The sequence below is a fragment of the Fundulus heteroclitus genome, chromosome 16 (genome assembly GCF_011125445.2).
Source record: "Fundulus heteroclitus isolate FHET01 chromosome 16, MU-UCD_Fhet_4.1, whole genome shotgun sequence".
Classification (NCBI taxonomy): Eukaryota; Metazoa; Chordata; class Actinopteri; order Cyprinodontiformes; family Fundulidae; genus Fundulus; species Fundulus heteroclitus.
Genome location: NC_046376.1, coordinates 15,848,730 through 15,867,302, shown reverse-complemented (window position 1 = coordinate 15,867,302; position 18,573 = coordinate 15,848,730). Strand labels below are relative to the sequence as shown.

The window sequence follows — 18,573 nt, the reverse complement described above, 5'->3', positions numbered from 1 at the left end:
CCTATGCGAACATCGTCATAAAGTTATCAGTTACTTAGTTCTTCACTAGTCATATTCCTCTGAAAGGTGATGTTGTTCTGCTGTGTATTTATCCTTTGCAAATACGCACATCTGAGCCGATGGGTGAGAAGGGGAAATGGGTGCCGAGTGCTAGAGCGAGGTAGAGAGAAGCGTGGCTTGATACCCATCTTGTTTTGGTCTACAGACGGGGCTCAAGCTCCACCTAGCGGTGAAAAATCCCTTATTGCTCCTTTAAAGAAATTAGGGTTGACTCAAACACTTTTCCTCTGTACTGTTTGTGATGTAAAGCTGTGGTTTATTTTGTTCCCCCCCCTCCCCCCAAATGACCACTAGTGAACCTTGGCCGGGGTGCCTTCGAAGCTATGGCTCTATTCGTTAACCAGATCCACAAAAACCTGGAGGGAAACCAAGACCAGCACGGTCGCAACAACCTGCTGGCCTCCTACATTCATTACGTCTTCCGCCTGCCCACCGCCGAACCAGCAATGCCTCCAACAGGTGAGCTGCCACGGGTAGCTGTGCTACCTGTTTATTGGAAATCGCAAAAACTATTTTACGGTTGTATATCATCATCATTTAGATATGTTTGTTTCTGCGTACCTTTTGTTTATTTTTTTTCTGCTGAAAAACAGGGAGCCATTCCTATGAGATGCCTGTGCAGTATGCTACCTTATCCAGGGCAACGGGCCGCCCGAGCAGCCTGCTCCTGTCCCGCTCAAAGAGCATTAGCAATTCCAATCCCGACCTGGCTAGCACACCCATTTCCCCTGATGAAGAAGTGCAAAGGATCATAGGAAGCAAGGTGAGTTTAAATTCCTCAATGACATATTCTTTGTTTTATATTTTAATTACGCCACCCACTGTGCCATTATTCTGATTTTTTTTTTGTTATAATTGAGTGATTTTGATTTAATTATAGTCTCTCAACTCTTCACAGCAGATTCATTAAACTCAAGTCGACCGAGAACTGCTCCAGCAGTTAATCACTGCGTAGTTAATACGATTGTGCTTCTTGCCGTTGTCTTTTGTTTCTTGTTTTGCTCCTCCGGTTCTTTGTTTCCTCCCAACCTGCTATTCCCCCTCACTACCTTTTTTTTTTTCCCCCCCTCGAAGCTTAACTGTAGTTTCTTCCTGATTTTTCCAGCAGAAATACAATCCTGTGTGATAATTACCCTCCCTTTGCTCACTGTGTCCTTGCCTCTTGCCACTCTGTTTGTGTGCGTGTGTGTGTGTGTGTTTCGTTGGGTGCTTACGGCAGGGCATTGACCGCTCCCACTCCTGGGTAAACTCTGCTTATGCCCCTGGGGGCTCCAGATCTGTGCTACGCCGGAACCCCAACTCCAGCTGCGAGCTCAAGCAGGTGCCAAATCCTTCCTTCCTTCCTCTTCATCCTCACCTTGGTCCCTCACAGCCTTTGATCAACCCCTGTGGGATTTTTTTTTTCTTATCCCATTTCTCAGAGGTTGTATTTGTCTCTGCATGGGCTCATTCTTCGCCAACCTCATCCTATCTCCTTTTTTTGTCCGTGACTACATTTCCTCGGTCGTTTCAAAACACGCTTTCTCTCCGCCGCCTGAAACGTTGAAGTGCGTCACCCTAATTGACAGAGGCTCGCCTGCAGCTCGTTAGGTTTCCGTTCAGCCTCATCAGAGTTCCTAGAAAGCACTTCGTCCACCCGCCCGTTCTCATTCACCCATTTTTCACGTCACTTTCCTCATCTCTGTGTTCACCTCACCATCACCTCATTGTCAGGCAAGCGACCACAGCTTCAATCGCATGTCTGCCTTTCTGGACAGCGTGGCCTTGTTAACTGTTCCCACAAGACCAGTTACAAAGAAGGTAAAACAAAAGCGGCATCAACTCTAACAAAATGTAACAAAAGACATTCCTCACTAACACTCATAGTCTGTTTCTCATGTTATATTTGAATAGTATCTGGCTGCTAAGAGTATTTTTGACCTAATCTGTATTTATAGAGTGCATATTAATGTTGTTCTCCTGTGTTTTTAAGTTGTTTTATTGAATTATCCCCCCCAAAAAGAGCACTTTTATCAGATTTGCAGTAGCACCTGTCTAGCGTTTAAGCATTCACAAATTATTGCCACGTTATAAAGAAATGAAATCAACAAAGCCTGCCGTGTTGGTTCGTTTCTAGTTGCTCCACGAGGAGCTGGCATTGCAGTGGGTGGTCAGCACAGCCCTAGTTAGGGAAGCAGCAATGCAACAGGCCTGGTTCTTCTTCCAGTTAATGGTCAGTATCTTTTCATGAATTTTCACTAATTTTGTATGACCATATAAATCTTGTACATCTACATTGAACACAGTTGACCCATGGCTTCCAAATCAGCCAAAAAAACAACCCTCAAGTGATTAAGTGTTCCTTTTTTTATCCGTCTGCAGACCAAGAGCATGGCTCACCACTTATTCCTGACCTCTAAACTGGATGCTCCCAGGCGCCAGCGCTTCCCAGATCGCTTCGTTGATGACATCGCTGCGCTTGTGTGTGCCATTAGTGCAGACATAGCCAACAGACACCACAAGGTACATCTGTGCGACAGAGATATCTGCCGTCGGCGCTTTTGACAGCGCTGACTTTAAACGACAAAAGATTGGTGTGGTGAATTTCTTCTTAAAAGGAAAGGCGTCTTGGCCAAGCAGATACAGATTAGATTAGATTCAACTTTATTGTCATTACACAGGTACAGGTACAAGGCAACAAAATGCAGTTTAGGTCTAACCAGAAGTGCAATAGCAGCAAGTGCAGGATAAACAATGGTTCCATAAGTACAGGACATGGGTTTTTACTGAATAAATATAGAGATAGATACTATTGTAAACAGAATTTTACTAATAGATTTGTCCTATGAGTATAATATATAGATAACTAGTATTGTGAACTAAATTCATAGCTGGATATGTACCAAATATAATATGCAGGTGGATATTACTATGAATAGAGTTTTACAGATATGTAAAATGTTATGTTAAAGTCGAAATGTTATGTTATGGCCTCCTTCAAAATGGGTAAGGCTGTTGATTTGACAGTTGTCCCTCAGGCAGTCATTGGCACACTCTAAAAGGAGTGTAAGCTTCAAATGGTCTTAGCTAAAGAAGTTTGGTGTCAAGAGAGAGTTTTAGGCAGATATATCAATGGAAGGTTAAGTGGAAGGAAAAGTGTGTTAGAAAAAAGTCCAACAGCGACAATAATAGTTACATGCTTAAGAGGATTGTAAATAAATGAATAAAAAACATAGACATCAGTAGGCTGCAATATAAATATTTTTATTTGCCTAATAAAAATACTTCTTCTGCACACTTTTTAAAAAAAACAGTTTTTCTCCCGCACTGTTTGATTCTTGTCACTGCTTCACTTTATATTTTAATGTTATTTTATTTCAATTGCAGTCTAATTACGTTGTCGTAAGCTGTATGCAATGAAATTTTGTTTTGTATGCAGTCTGTACAAACAAAATGACAATAAACTTTAAATCTAATGTTCATATTTTCTGAGTAATTGAATTTTATATTTGATATTCCTTTGCTATGAGCACCACCCTGTGTGTAATCAATCTGAATAATGACTTTAGCTTTTGAACTTTTTGATTAAAGTCGTCTATTGAAATGTATACTTTCTTCTTGTTATTGATCTTTCCTGTTTCTTCTTCCCTCACACCCTCTCAGGATGTGGAGCTGGTGGAGAGGCTAAATAACAGTCTGGCCTTCTTCCTTAACGACCTGCTGTCTCTGATGGACCGGGGCTTCGTGTTCAACCTAATTCGCTCCTACTACAAACAGGTGCCCATCGATCTCCTCATCATTTCCCTGTCACTTCAGACTACCCCACTTCTGCTCTCTTTTTTTTTCAACTTCTTGACTTCAATACATTTCTTTTTTTTTAACAGATTGCGAACAAGCTCCACACAACGCAGAATCCCAGCTCTCTGAATGCCCTGAAGATGGACTTTATGCGTATTGTCTGCAGCCATGAGCATTATGTCACCCTCAACTTGCCCTGCTCAACTCTGAGTCCTCCAGCGTCCCCGTCCCCTTCTACCTCTTCCACCACGTCACAGGTACTGGAGAGGACGCGAAAATGTGCCTTGATGATAGTTACGAATCACGATTTAAAAGGTTTTCACAATTGAATGTACAATTATTATATTGTCGTTTTATCATCTCATTTGTTTTACAGAGCTCGGCATTTTCAAGTATGGTGCAAGACCAGGGTGTGGCCACCATGTTTGAGCTGTCGGTCCCTTTTCGCCAGCAACACTTCTTGTCTGGCCTGCTGCTCGCTGAACTCTCTCTCATTCTTGATCCGGATGGTGAAGGGTAAGTGCTTAATAGTGGTATATACGGTGCTCCGCAAACATATCCATACTCATTAACCTTTTCACATTACAACCTCGTACCTTCCTGTATTTTGTTGAGATCATATCCTCTTTTTAAATCAAAAACAGTTTGAAACATGTGTCACACATATGTATTCAGCCCCCCTGAGTCAATACTTACTTTGTTACTACCAGCTTTGCTCATCTAGACAATAACTTTTTCCCGTATTTTTCTTTGTGAACTAGCTCTAGCCTAGTCAGGTTGGATGGAGAGCTTTTGTTAAACTTTGCCCCAGATTCCCAATTGGACTTTATGTTTTAAAATGGTTTAGTTAATTATACTTTAATACAAACCATTGTTGCAGCTTTGGTTGAATGTTTGCGGGTGTTGAATGTCTACACCCTCCATTCACCCATCCATAGCTCTCCACTTATTCGAGATTGGGTCATGGGGGGGGGGCAGGCTCATTCTAAGGGACCCCTAAGGTGTTCCCAGAACAGATGGGGATATATCATCCCTATCAACGAGTTCTTAGTCTTCCCCGGGGTTTCCTCCCAGTGGGATGCACCTGAAAAAACGGCACAAAGGAAGGCGCCCATAGGACATTATGGTCAGATGCCCAAACCACCTCAGCTGACTCATTTTAATGCGGAGAATCTCTACTTTGAGCTCCTTGTGGATAATAGATCTCCTCATCCTGTCTTAGGCCAACCTTGGGATGAAGCTCATTTCAAGCGCTTGTATCTGGAATCTCATTCTAACCATTGGTGAGGGTTGGAACATAGACGGACCGGCAAATCAAGAGCTTTGCTTTTTGGCTCAGCTCTTTCTTCACCACAGTAGACCAGAGCAGCGCCCACGCTGCTGCAGAAGAAGCCCCAATCTGTCCATCTGTCGTTCCATCCTATCATCACTAATGAACAAGACACCAAGATACTTAAACTCCTCCGCTCAAAGCAGAGACTGACCCCCGACCCAGACGGGGCAATCCCATCTTTTACCATGTGAGGACTATGGCCTCAGACTTGGAGGAGCTCACTCTCATCCTGGCCGCCTCACGCTCACTCTGGAGGGCACGACCCGAAGAAGCCAACAACACCACATCACCCACAAAGCCCTTATAAGCCGTTATCTTCCAATATTGCTCTGCATGTGGCTCCATCCATCTTCCCTGGTTCCCTGTGCCTGCTGAAGAAACATAGGCTCAACTGAGCCGTGGGTCTCTGCAACCTCTCCAGAGTTACGATAGGTTGCTCTGAATAATGCTCTCCTTCCATGACCTTCTTGATATGTTAGCACTTGTGACATTCTTTTTTTCCCCCCACACTCTGTCACATAAAACAGCAATAAAATGCACGGATGTTTGTGGTTTCAATGTAACAAAATGTGAAAACTTTCAGGTTGTATGAATCCTTCTGCTAGGCACTGACAGATAAAAGTGTCTATTATTAGTTTCTCATTAGCTTGAAATGCGCTGAAACTTTGAGGCTTTTAGGGAGAATTCCTGAATTTAATTTTTTTGTCGCCTGCAGGGTTTTCTTCCTTCATAAAAAGGCCATCAGTGCTGTTCACTCGCTGCTGTGCAGCCACGATGCAGACCCTCGTTACAAGGACCCCCAGGTCAGAGCGCACGTTGCCCAGCTCTACCTGCCCCTGCTGCACATCGTCATGGAGTCGCTGCATCAGCTCCACGATTTCTCTGGTCAGTGGATTGTTTTGTGCCTCTAATGCGTTTTAAACAATCATTCGATGAAACATCACAGACCTGAGAGTCCTTTTCCTGCACTAGACTCCTCGTCTGCTCGCGCTCGCCATGCCTCTGCCTACTTTGAAGATACTGACCCAGACAGCAGCAACGTTATCAACCAGTCTGTTGCCATGGCGATCGCCGGCTCCCCTTTACAGCATACCAAAGCAAACACCTTTGCAATCCCCACTGTGGTAAGTGATAGTGGCAAAGGTCAGAGTCATCTCCTGGGCGCTACAGACAGATGGGCCTCTGTGTAGGAGGCATCACCCTTCCCTGTTTAATTATTTTTTTTTCTATTTTGAAGCAGATCCCAAGATATGCTCTTGATGTTTCTCTTTTTTTTTTTGTCTGTTGGCTACCAGGCTGGGCGCCAGTCCAGCTCGCTTTCTGCTGAGTGCAGTCGGACGCTGCTGGTGTGCTTCCTGTGGGTGCTGAAAAACGCGGATGCGTCGCTTCTGGAGCGCTGGGTGTCTGATTTGTCTGTGCTGCAGATCAACCGTTTGCTGGAGCTGCTTCATCTCTGTGTGTCCTGTTTTGAATACAAGGTAAAGTGATGTTATTAAAATTGATTCTGTGTGTAATGCACTTTACATTTCCAACAAATCTCAAAGTGCTACAGTCGATGGAAAAACAACTGATAGAATATGAACGAGGGCATTAAAACGCAAATTAAAATACACAAGTAAAGGTTTTGAGGCAATTGGATGCAAGAGAACTAAAAGTAAAACAAAGCCTTTATAGGGGACCATTAGAAATTGGGTAAGAGGGGAGCTTTTAAGGCCTGTTTTAAAGTGTGTTAGGGTCTGTAGAGCCATCAGATGTGGAGGCAGATTGTTCCACAGCTGAGGGGCAGCGCAGGAAAAGGCCAGATCTCCCATGGTGCGGGATTGAGTCCTGGGAATGTCTAGAAGGTCAGTGTTGGAAGAATGGAGAGCGCATGAGGGACAGTAAAGGGTGAGAAGGTCTTTTAAAGATGGCTCATTACCATGCAGGCACTGGAAGATAAGCAGAGAGGTTTTGTAGATGATCTGGGCAGAGACGGGAAGCCAGTGAAGAGAACGTAGAACGGGGGTAATATGGTCATGTTTTCGCACTCTCATTAAGATCCTGGCAGCGTAATTCGGAATGCACTGCACTTTCTGTAAGTTCTTACCAGGAATCCCAATGAGAAGTGCGTTGCAACAGTCCAGCCTGGAGGAGACAGAGGCATGGACGAGCCTTTCTGCATCAGAGAGGAAGCGTGAAGGCCGGAGTTTAGCAATATTTAGGAGTGGGGGAAATTAAATTTTTGCACAAGTGTTTAATATGGCGTTCAAATGTGAGCTGTGGATCAAAGATGGCACCAAGACTGGTGACAGTACCAGAAAGAGAAATGTTCTGGCCAGAGAAGTTAATGCTGAGAATTTTTTGCTGTGTAATCTGGTATGAAGTGCCAATTTGAATCACTTCTGTTTCTGAGCTGTTGAGGGGATACACTGCTGTTTGGAAGCATTTCCTTATTGTTCCGTTAACACATTAAGAAATGGAAATCTAATAACTTCTGCACAAGTGAGCTCGGATCCCCACTGTCACGGATGCCCGCACCCAATTTAAAAGCTAGTGGCAGAGATGTTGATGCACGTTGAGCATGTATTAAGTATTTATGTGTTGGGTTCTGTTAGTAACTACTGGACAAAAACTTGACATATGACTTGCTTTTTATATAGAAAACTGCACATAGGAAGATTTTCAGCTGAATATCTGCTCTCACAAGCACAGAATTAGTGAGGGGTGCAGTGAACATCTGCCTAGAGGAACCAGATGGGGACAATTAAGGATGTAGAAATGCAGAAACCCGGTTTTCTTTACAGCACATTCAGTTTGGTGTTTTCTGGCAGCAGTACGTGTTTAGATCTGCATTTGTTGTGCTACTAAAACCTATTTTAATTTTTTTTTAAATTATTTTACTGTTTGCATTTAGCATCACCATAAGACATATTCATACGAAAAAGCATCATAATCCGAGGCACTGTCAATTCTGTCTGGCCTGTCTTTGTCTTCATTCTAATTAAAACACATTTTAAAGAACAAATTAAATAAGTGCTACAACAACTCTAATTAGTTGTTGTTTTTTATATGCCAGCCCTGATGACATTTTCTGACTGATTTGTGTAGGGGAGGAAAGCTCTAGAAAGAATAAACAGCCTGACATTTAAGAAGTCTCAGGACATGAAAGCCAGACTGGAGGAAGCCATACTGGGAACTATAGGAGCCCGTCAAGAGATGGTCCGCCGCTGCAGAGGTAAGGAGTATGCAAGCATCAGTGTTACCTCTAGAAAGTCAGTCTTGGGGTGGGGGGGGGAGCTTTCTTGCACTTAATATCATAGAATACAGCTTTAGACGAGCAGCCATCGTCTGTCCGTTTTAACCTTTCTCTTACTTATCCATCTTTCTGCCTCTCTTTTATGTTTCCGCCTCTATCGTGTATCTTTATACATGGTTATATTTTGAAGGCTACCTGCCTTTCTTCCTTCCTACTTCTTGATTGAATGAAATATCCCACAGCAGACACCCACCTCACACGTGTCTATCCATGGTGAAGAGAGGCTGCAGTTTATAGTGACGTGACATACGCGCTCGTAAAATTGAGCTCTGCGCGTACCTGTCCGCTGACTCATGTTCGCCTTATTATATATTAACACCGAACATAATTGTTGATTATTTTGTCTGCAGCTGTTAAATAATAACATATTAAACAACTGTTTTGTTTTTTTACCGTAACAGAAAGGAGTCCTTATGGCAGCCAGGAAAATGTCAGGTGGAAAAAGAATGTTACCCACTGGAGACAAAATACAGACAGAGTTGACAAGTATGTTTATCACACTGATTGAATTAATATCGAGTAATCGGGTCTGTTTTCATATAGATGTTTGCTTCCTGAGGTAACATACTAATGATGGTTGAATAAACCCTCGCAGGAGTAAAGCTGAGATGGAGCAGGAGTCTGTGGTGGATGGAAACTTGGCTACTGAGGCGTCTCTGATAGTGCTGGACACGCTGGAAATTATCGTAAAGGTGTAACTTTAAAAAAAAAAAAAAAAAAAATCAAAGTGCTTTCTTTTGGTCATCATTTACTTTCATTTTTTGTGAAGTCCTCCTGCTTCAGTGTGCCGTGTCTCTGCCCTCCTTCAGACGGTGGTTGCATCTGAACTGAAGGAGAGTGTTCTCGGTGGAGTCCTGAGAGTGATTCTTCACAGCATGGCAGGCAACCAGAGCGCCCTCTTTCTGCAGCACTGCTTCACTACACAGAGAGCTTTGGTTTTTAAGGTGAGAGCCGTGTCTGGAGAGGTGCTGTTGGTTGTTTTTTCCTCTTTTTTTTCTCTGAATTTGAAGGTTGTGACTGTAACCGAGCTCAAAACCTTCCTGCTTCTTTCATATTTTTATTTTAAGCTTGTGAGATACCTGACAGCGCTTCATCTGTTACGTCAGTGTAAATAGAGAGTTGTGGTAACTGAATTATTTCTGTGCAGTTTCCAGAGATGCTCTTTGAAGAGGACACAGAGCTGTGTGCAGACCTTTGTTTGCGTCTCCTCCGTCACTGCAGCAGCAGCGTTGGCACTGTCAGAAGCCACGCCTCCGCCTCTCTTTACCTCCTCATGAGGCAGAACTTTGAGATTGGAAATGTAGGTTTAACACCGTTTCGATTTTAAACTCTCAAATGCCTTTCACTGTTATTGTAACAGCATCTCAGGAAAATAGAAATCTATTTTCAGAGCCTACATGTGCTTTTTATTTCACCTATAATGATGTAATTCACAGCTTTTTCCCCCTCTGGTCTTGTTTCAGAACTTTGCACGAGTGAAGATGCAGGTCACCATGTCTCTGTCCTCGTTGGTGGGAACATCGCAGAACTTCAATGAAGACCATCTTCGTCGGTCACTAAAGACCATCTTGACATACGCCGAGGAGGACCTAGAGCTGCGTGACACACCTTTCCCGGAGCAGGTAGCTCCTTTTTTTTTTTCTTTAAGTGCATCCTTCAAAAAGAAAGAACATGATGAATGTGTTGGATGTTGTTTCAAAACTACAGGTCCAGGATCTGGTGTTCAACCTGCACATGATACTTACAGACACTGTGAAAATGAAAGAGCATCAGCAGGATCCTGAAATGCTCATTGACCTGATGTACAGGTATTGGCACACCCATCAATGAGTTAAAGTTGGTGGGGGGGGGGACGGGCGAACAGAGTAGAAAGTATATCTTTCATGTTGTGTTTCAGGATTGCCAAAGGCTACCAGAATTCCCCTGACCTGCGCCTCACATGGCTGCAGAACATGGCCAGGAAACACTCTGAAAGGGGGAACCACGCCGAGGCGGCCCACTGCCTCGTCCACAGTGCAGCACTCGTAGCGGAGTACCTCAACATGTTGGAGGATTGCCGCTATCTGCCCATCGGTTGTGTAACATTTCAGGTAAGTGGAAACAATTTAAATCGGTAATGCCCCTTATTAAATAATTAAATGTACAGAGCCTGGCAAAAGATTTCATATCCCTGGAACTTTGTCGTATTAGAACCACAAACTACGATGTATTTTACCGGGATCTAATGTGAGATGGAACAACACAAATCACATAGAATTACCAAGCGGTAGGCAAAATATTTTCACTTTTTTTTTTTAGACATAAAACTATGAAAAGCGTCATTTGTATTTGTATCCAGCATAACTGAGTCTATACTTTGTACAATCACTTTTTTCTACACTTACTCTTGCTAGCCTTTTGACATGCGTCTCTCCTAGCTCGGCACACCTTGAGACTAAATATTTTTTTCCGCTTTTCTTTTCAAAAGGGCTCAAGCCCAGTCATGTTAGTTGGAGAGCATCTGCAAACAACTAATTTCAAGCCTTGCAACACTCAGTTAAATTTAGGTCTGGCATTTGATTGGGCCATTCTGACACACTAATTAGGAGGACTGGTGGCCTGTTGGCTAGAGTGGAGAGCTTGTGTCCTGAATGGCTGCAAGTTACCCAGGTCAGTTCCACAGATGGTCTCTCTGAGTCGCTGAGAAAGATCCCAGAATGCTCCGCGGGTGCCGCCCAGTGGCAAATCACTGTTCTTTAAAGGGATGGTTTAACAGCTGAGGACGAATTTCATTGGAATGGAAACAGTTGCAATGACAAATAAAGATGATTATATTTATTATTATTATATGCTTAGACCTAAATGTTTCAATTCTAGCTACGGCTGTGTGTTCAAGGGTTTTTGTCCTGCTGGAAGGTGTTTGACGTCTTGTACAGCCTCTAACAGGTTTTCATCCAGTACTTGCCTGTATTTAGTTACTTTCATCTTCCCATCATCTCGGGCTTCTCTGTTCACGCCAAACAAAAGTATCCCAAAGCAAAATGTTGCCACCACCTTTTGTTTCCTTAGGGATGTTTTTTTTTTTTTTTTTTTTTTTTTTTTTTAAAGCATGATCATGTACAGCTTTATTTTTCCTCCATATATGATGCTGTGCACGTTGGCCGAAAATATGCTCTTTGCTGTTGTTTAATCTGGCCAGAGCACAAATTTCTACACGTTTGCTTTGTCCTCTACGTCTCTTGTGGCGAACTGCAAACAGGACTTCTTATGAGACTCTTTAAGCAGTAGCATTCCTTTTTCTTTTTCTGCTCTTCCATAAAGTCCAGACTCGCATTGTGTATGAATAATATATTTCCTAGCAGTAGATTTCCCACCTGAGCTGTGGGGCCTTGCAGTTCCTCCAGAGTTACCATGAGCCTCTCGGCTACTTCTCTAATTAATCCTCTCTTGACGCAGCATGTCAGTTCAGGTAGTCCTCTAGAACAGCTGTGTTTAGACTGAGATTCAGTTAAACTCTGTTTGTTAGTTTAGTGTCTTCTGAAGACGATGCGTTGCAATGGATTTTATTTAGGGACATCACAGTAAACTGAGCTGAGCAAAACATTTAAAAACTACACAGAATTGTGTTCCCCTTCACATATTTACATTACATTTTTTGATCTATTACAGAGCAATAAAATACATAGAAGTTTGTGGTTCTGACATAACAGAATCTGGAAAGGTTCACAGGGTTTGAATACTTTTGCATGGCACCCTATGTGGAAAAGCGCCCATTTTGACCCCTCCACGTTTTCTCTCAGAATATTTCATCGAACGTATTAGAAGAATCAGCAGTTTCAGATGACGTCGTGTCTCCTGAGGAGGAAGGCATCTGTTCTGGGAAGTATTTCAGCGAGTCTGGCCTGGTGGGCCTCCTGGAGCAAGCAGCTGCCTCTTTTAACATGGTACGACTCACATTCTCTGACTCCACGGTGACCGGCTGCATGGAGTCAGGCAGCACTTTGTTACAGCCGTGGCATGGCTGATGTAAACGTAATTAATTGAGTGCTATGCTAAGAAGTCGTGTTGCTTTATCTTCCAACCACAGGCTGCCATGTATGAAGCTATAAACGAGGTGTACAAGATACTGTTACCGATCCACGAAGCCAATCGAGACTTCAAAAAGCTGGCGACTGTGCATGGGAAGCTGCAGGAAGCCTTCAACAAAGTCTACAACCAAGTTAGTTGACTTTTGGGTTCAATAAATCCCCTCCAATAAATAAAACTGCACTTCATCCTATGTCTTATGTTGTTTTTTTTTTGTTTTTTTTTCTCCACCTTTCAATGTTTCTAGAGTTCAGGATGGGAGGTAACGCATTAGTATTAGAGATTACACAGTAAATTAAACATAAAACATATAATTTAAAAAAATAATTTTGCACTCACAATCTTTTTCTCCTTCTCGTTACTTTGTTGCACTCATGTGATGACGGGACACTATTGGTGAGTTTGACAAAGCTTACATTCATCGTTTAATGTCGATGAGCTCCACCTACTTGCTTTTATTCTGTTTTATTTTCCTATATTTTAATCATGTAAAGCACTTTGCGTTGTCTTTGTACTGAAAAGTGCTATCCAAATAAATTTGCCTCGCCTTGCCTTTCCTAATCAGCTGTCATTCAGCATCTTTTGTGCTTCATAGCCCGATCTTAGATATCACATGACTGTGTTTTCAACTTACTTTCTGTATTTTGCTTTTCCACTTCTTCTATATGACTTTATCTTCTCATTTATTTATTCATTTATTTTTAATCCAGTCTGCAGAGAATGTTTGGGACCTACTTCCGAGTTGGTTTCTACGGTTGCCACTTTGGAGATTTGGATGAGCAGGAGTTTGTCTACAAGGAGCCCTCAATCACCAAATTAGCTGAGATCTCCCACAGGCTGGAGGCAAGCTGGTTTATCACAATCCTAATAAAAATGTCACTAGAGACTAATGAGACGCTTCAAGATGAAACTCTTCACTGTGCAGGAGTTCTACTCGGAAAGGTTTGGGGACGAAGTGGTCGAAATTATCAAGGACTCCAATCCAGTGGACAAAAGCAAACTGGATGCCAACAAGGTAACCTAATATGTGTGATTGGGTTAAATATATAAAAAAGTAGGTGTCTTAGAATATAAATGTGACTGATTCTGAGTTTTGCTTTTACAGGCCTACCTCCAGATCACCTACGTCGAGCCTTACTTTGACACATACGAGCTGAAAGAAAGGATCACCTACTTTGACAAGAACTACAACCTTCGCACCTTCATGTACTGCACTCCTTTCACCCTGGACGGCCGGGCGCACGGCGACCTGCATGAGCAGTACAAGCGCAAAACCATCCTGACAACGTCTCACGCCTTCCCTTACATAAAGACACGGGTCAACGTCATCCACAAGGAGGAGGTGGCTGCCTGCGGGGGAATCGATCAGATGTCTCATTATGCAGTGTTTCTATATTGTTTTGTTTTTTTTCTCCTTTACTTCTACAGATTATCCTGGTTCCCATGGAGGTGGCAATTGAAGACATGCAGAAGAAGACGCAGGAGCTCGCCTTTGCCACAAATCAAGACCCTGCAGACCCTAAGATGCTTCAAATGGTGCTGCAGGGCTGTGTGGGAACCACAGTCAACCAGGTGCCTGACTTAAAAAAAAAAGATTTATAACCATATTGTGTTTAAAATGTCAAAAAGCCAACCTCCCTCTGAAGTATTAAGCTCCTTTAAATGCGGCCTGAAGTCTGTTTGAGTCTTTAGACATTCCTCAGCCAATATGTAAGTTTCTCCCCCTCACAGGGTCCCCTTGAAGTGGCGCAGGTCTTTCTCTCCGACATTCCAGAAGACCCAAAGCTGTTTCGCCATCACAACAAACTGCGGCTTTGCTTTAAAGACCTAACCAAGAGGTGACGACACGCTCCGCACCTCAGGCTCAGACCGCTGTGTAACCGAGGAAGAAAAATCCCCACTGTCTGCTTCTCCTCTGCTGTTTGTGACGCAGGTGTGAGGACGCCCTGAAGAAGAACAAGTCCCTGATTGGACCGGACCAGAGAGAGTACCACCGAGAGCTGGAGAGGAACTACAACAAACTAAAAGAAGCTCTGGGTCCTCTTATCACCCGCAAGATCCCCCAGCTGTACAGACCCCTGCCAGTTCAGGCTTTGCAAACACAACGGTAATCTGAGACATTAGCAGATGCGTGAGGGCTCATGGCATGAGCTCATGCTGCTTCAACTGTAACAATGGAGCAACATAAAACCAAATGTCACTGCAATTATAGTGGCTCGGAAAATAGTTCATACCACCTTAGCTTTTCCACTGTTTGTCGCGTTACAACCCCAAACTTTGATATATTTTATTGGGATTTATGTAGTAGACAAGCACAAAGCAATGGATATTGTGATGTGGAAGAAATTTTTTATTTCTTATAAATCTAGAAAGTGGGACAAAGGTTTCTATTTAGTACCCTTTACTCTGATGCTCCTAGACAGAGCTCAGTGAAAACTTCCCCTAACTGGTACAGCCCACCAGCGTGTCATTAAATGTCGGTATAAATCAAGTTGTTCTTTGAACGCCTTTGTTAGAGAACATTAACCAAACTATTTGAAAAGTGCCTTCTTGGCCATGTCTGAAAGAGATGTTATCTCAAGAGACTCCTGGATTAAACACAGTTTAGATGAATAATAGCCGACAAACTTTCTTTAGCAGGTACAGGGTATCTGCTCAGATGGACAGGTCTAAATGCAGGATAGTTCTGCAAGAAACCAGTCTGAGGCTGCAAAAGACTGTAGACTGGGCTAAAGGTTCACCTCGCAGCAGGGAAACCATCGGCCAGAGTTACAGTTTAATGAATCAAATCAATATATTTGTTCCTATGGCCCAGTTAAATTCAGACTGGCAATTGAAAGTCTAATTGGTAATAGACACCCTGTTCGCAAACACTTTCCCTCCAGCCTGACTGATCTTGAGCTATTTGGCGGAGAAGAGTGGGTAAAAAATGTCCGTCTCTAGGGACATGTACACAGAAATGCCGATGTGCAATAACAGCTGCAAGACTTTTGCAGCTGTTATACAAAGGTGGTTTGCAACTTATTTATAGGGTTAAATGCTAATGCACAACACGTTTTTTTTTTTTTTAATCACAAGCATGAATCCTGTCTTTCCGCTTCAGAAATATGAACTCTTGTGCTGGTCTATCACATAAAATCCTTATAAATTACATAAAAAAATGGGAGGCTGTTGCATGACAAAATTCGAAAACATTCATTGGGGTATTAATGATTTAGCAGGAACTGTACGACCTTGCGCACATACTAATGAATGAACATGGAGAGAATTTACAGACCCCTCATAAAGGTGCTGCACTGATTTAAAAAAAGAAAATGAAAAACATTCAAGACTAATTGAGTAAGCTCACTGAATGTAAACTTAAAAAAAGGATGGTTTGAAACATTCACGAAATTCAAATGAGACCAAATAACCTTGATTGCCCTGTAGACTATTGAATAAAAATGTACAACCTAATTGCCTGATTTCAGCAGCACTCTTGTCTTCACTGTCTGCTTTGCAGGAACTCCTACAGCAGGTCGAGTTTCCGCAAAATCGACGGTTGAGGTGCAGAAAACTGGATCCCCACATAAAGCAACAAGCTGCAGAAAGTAGCAACATCCTCTTCCATCTGTCCTGCGTTGTGTGCCAACTGTCATCGTCTCACACACACACACACACACACACACACACACACACACACACACACACACACACACACACCATCATTCCTGTTCTTGGTCGTTATTTTACCCCCCATCCATATGCCCATTCTCCCAGTCACGTCTCAACCCCCTCCCCCCAGTATATATCGCCACTACTGCTACCACACACACCCTGATGGATGTCCCCTTTTTCTCCCCGCTGACCCATCTCCCCCATCACTTGCAAGTCTCACACCACTGTAGGAAAAAAATCTCAGCTGTTTATACTTGAAGGTTATCTGCTTGGTAAACATTGTCATTTGGTGTGAGGCTCTTTAAGAGGCCAGGGTTTAAAGAAAGCTGTCCAAAGTAATCTGCCGAAACCCAAAGTAATCTGTCTGAGCTGATCTGACTGTTGCGGTTTTTAACCAAATTTAAGCAACCAAACATTGTGTTTCTAAATGATTTAAGGTTTATCGGTTTTGCTTTGAAGAAGCTGTTAGTGGCCTGTTTTTTTCTAAAGCCTTTTTTTATTATTATTTGTTAGAGGTTATTCTAAACCAGTTCTGGTAGTAGTCACTGCCAAAGTTTTAAACAAAAAAAAAAAGTCTCCTCACTGTGAGTTTTCTTTTGTTGTAAGTGGACCAAATAACTGACATTCCTGCGTCCTCAAGTTGTCACATTTATCAGATCATCTCTCTCTAAGAATTTAATATAGTGAGGTGCAGGGCTCATTCGATGCAAGCTCAGGTCTCACTTCTTGTGAGAAAGCCCAAACAGGGTGTTCAAAGGTTGTGTGTGTTTTTTTTGTTTTGTTTTGTTTTTTTTTTACTGTGAATTCCTCTGTACTGCAGTCACATGCGATGCTCTATCACAGAAGCTCTGCCTTAGCCAGATCATCTCCTTTATCTACCTAAACATGTTCAAGTTGTTGCATTTCCCATCAACCTGGGCCACACTCTGATAACTGAGGAAGCATTACCTGTGTGGGCAAGCCCTCCTCCGGCTGTGGGACCTGCGATTAGAAAGCACTCTGTATTTGTATAAATTCACCACTGCTTGTTAAAGATTTTTGTAATATTATTTTGTAGCCATTTAATACTACTGTCTCTTTAAACTTGCACTATTGTAAACAAACGTTGGCACATTAACTGTAACAACCAAACGATCTGTGCTCTTATTTACAACTGCTTTTTTTACCAGTCGGTTTTGTATTTATTTAGCTTGTAATGTATTAAATATTTCCTCCTTCACAGCTGATCAGCGTTTCTTTTGGGGGCGGGCATTGAACAATCTGGGGCTGAGAACAAATATTTTTGATCATAATTAAAGCGGCAATGTGTAGCTTTTAGCCACTAGGGGCGCCAGACCTGTAACTTTCAGGTTTGGTGTCCTTGAAGTCCACTGACAGCACAGTCTCCCTCTGTCTTTGGAATCTGATAGCAGACCAATTTGGACCAGCAGAACGGGAAGCCATTGAGTTACTTGTAAAGACAAGTAACTCAGTCCTACATCATAGAACCAATAATATGTCTGACCAGGTGAATGTCATATCTGTTTTGTTGCCTAACAAGTTATCTCGGGTGTTTTAGGGGAGCTCAGATAAAAGTAGCGCTCTAGGTCACATGACCCATTCAGTGGCGGATGCGACCCCGTGAAGTTACATGCGCGACTTTTTGAGAAGGGCAGCCCACAACGGAGCATCTTTACGCACTAAGTGCTGCATAAAGACCTGAAAAATTATTTAATATACCGTATCTCAAATTAAGCTAATGCTTGGGTCAAAACTTAAATGGTGCTGCACTCAATGTAGAGTAAAGGCTGTGTTGGCAGGTTAGAAACAGTATGGTGGGCCAGGTTGCCTTGCAGTGTTAGGGTGGACACTGCAAAAGGGAAGAGATTTTTTTTTTTTCCCTGTTGCATAACTGAGTTTATGATCAGGTTCTGGCGACAAAGTGGACAGGCTACAACATTTATCGGAGACAAAAGAAAGGAAAAGAAACAAAAAAGGGTGGAGTTAACGAAGGAAGTAACAACCATGACAAAAAAAAATAGTAAACCAACAAGACACAATGAAATACGTGTGTATTGAACCCAGAGCCATAAAAGTAGCATAGGTAATTGAACCACATTTTGTTCTTGAGTGCCAATTGTTTCTTTTAGATACCATAGTTTTTTTGCTGGAATTAATTGTAAATGAGTTTTAATCATATTAAAAACACAGTTGCAATAAAATTAAAGCATTTTTCTGTTAATGTTAAGAGTTGAAAAACCTTTAATGGATTTGAAATTATACCGATTAATAAAAAAAAAACAACGGGTGAAACAAGCAACAATTTCAATTCAGATTGTAGATGCCATACAAAAGGAAAATTACAGAGCTCGCCCAAGGTTGTATGGGGCTCTGGACAGAATTTAAG

The 18,573-nt window shown here is 42.5% G+C and overlaps 1 protein-coding gene across 3 annotated transcripts in view; it reads left to right on the top strand.

The window, feature by feature from the left end:
* LOC105937323 (dedicator of cytokinesis protein 7) overlaps positions 1-16,209 on the top strand; it is a 38,563-nt gene extending 22,354 nt beyond the window's left edge. The window contains exons 21-50 of one of the 3 annotated variants that reach the window (XM_012878565.3): positions 355-519; positions 654-823; positions 1,280-1,381; positions 1,774-1,860; positions 2,177-2,272; positions 2,422-2,562; positions 3,703-3,816; positions 3,924-4,094; positions 4,214-4,353; positions 5,886-6,055; positions 6,143-6,294; positions 6,466-6,648; positions 8,258-8,384; positions 8,867-8,951; positions 9,061-9,157; positions 9,275-9,409; positions 9,613-9,765; positions 9,929-10,087; positions 10,173-10,273; positions 10,363-10,555; positions 12,245-12,388; positions 12,532-12,663; positions 12,778-12,792; positions 13,248-13,373; positions 13,456-13,545; positions 13,636-13,872; positions 13,959-14,102; positions 14,262-14,368; positions 14,464-14,637; positions 16,033-16,209. In XM_012878565.3, the coding sequence (XP_012734019.1) occupies positions 355-519; positions 654-823; positions 1,280-1,381; positions 1,774-1,860; positions 2,177-2,272; positions 2,422-2,562; positions 3,703-3,816; positions 3,924-4,094; positions 4,214-4,353; positions 5,886-6,055; positions 6,143-6,294; positions 6,466-6,648; positions 8,258-8,384; positions 8,867-8,951; positions 9,061-9,157; positions 9,275-9,409; positions 9,613-9,765; positions 9,929-10,087; positions 10,173-10,273; positions 10,363-10,555; positions 12,245-12,388; positions 12,532-12,663; positions 12,778-12,792; positions 13,248-13,373; positions 13,456-13,545; positions 13,636-13,872; positions 13,959-14,102; positions 14,262-14,368; positions 14,464-14,637; positions 16,033-16,075 (3,953 nt within the window). In that variant the 3' untranslated portion in view covers positions 16,076-16,209. The remainder of the gene's footprint in view (positions 1-354; positions 520-653; positions 824-1,279; positions 1,382-1,773; positions 1,861-2,176; positions 2,273-2,421; positions 2,563-3,702; positions 3,817-3,923; positions 4,095-4,213; positions 4,354-5,885; positions 6,056-6,142; positions 6,295-6,465; positions 6,649-8,257; positions 8,385-8,866; positions 8,952-9,060; positions 9,158-9,274; positions 9,410-9,612; positions 9,766-9,928; positions 10,088-10,172; positions 10,274-10,362; positions 10,556-12,244; positions 12,389-12,531; positions 12,664-12,777; positions 12,793-13,247; positions 13,374-13,455; positions 13,546-13,635; positions 13,873-13,958; positions 14,103-14,261; positions 14,369-14,463; positions 14,638-16,032) is intronic. The other 2 variants (XM_012878567.3, XM_012878566.3) reach the window with 2 other exon arrangements.
* Positions 16,210-18,573: the final 2,364 nt, after the last annotated feature.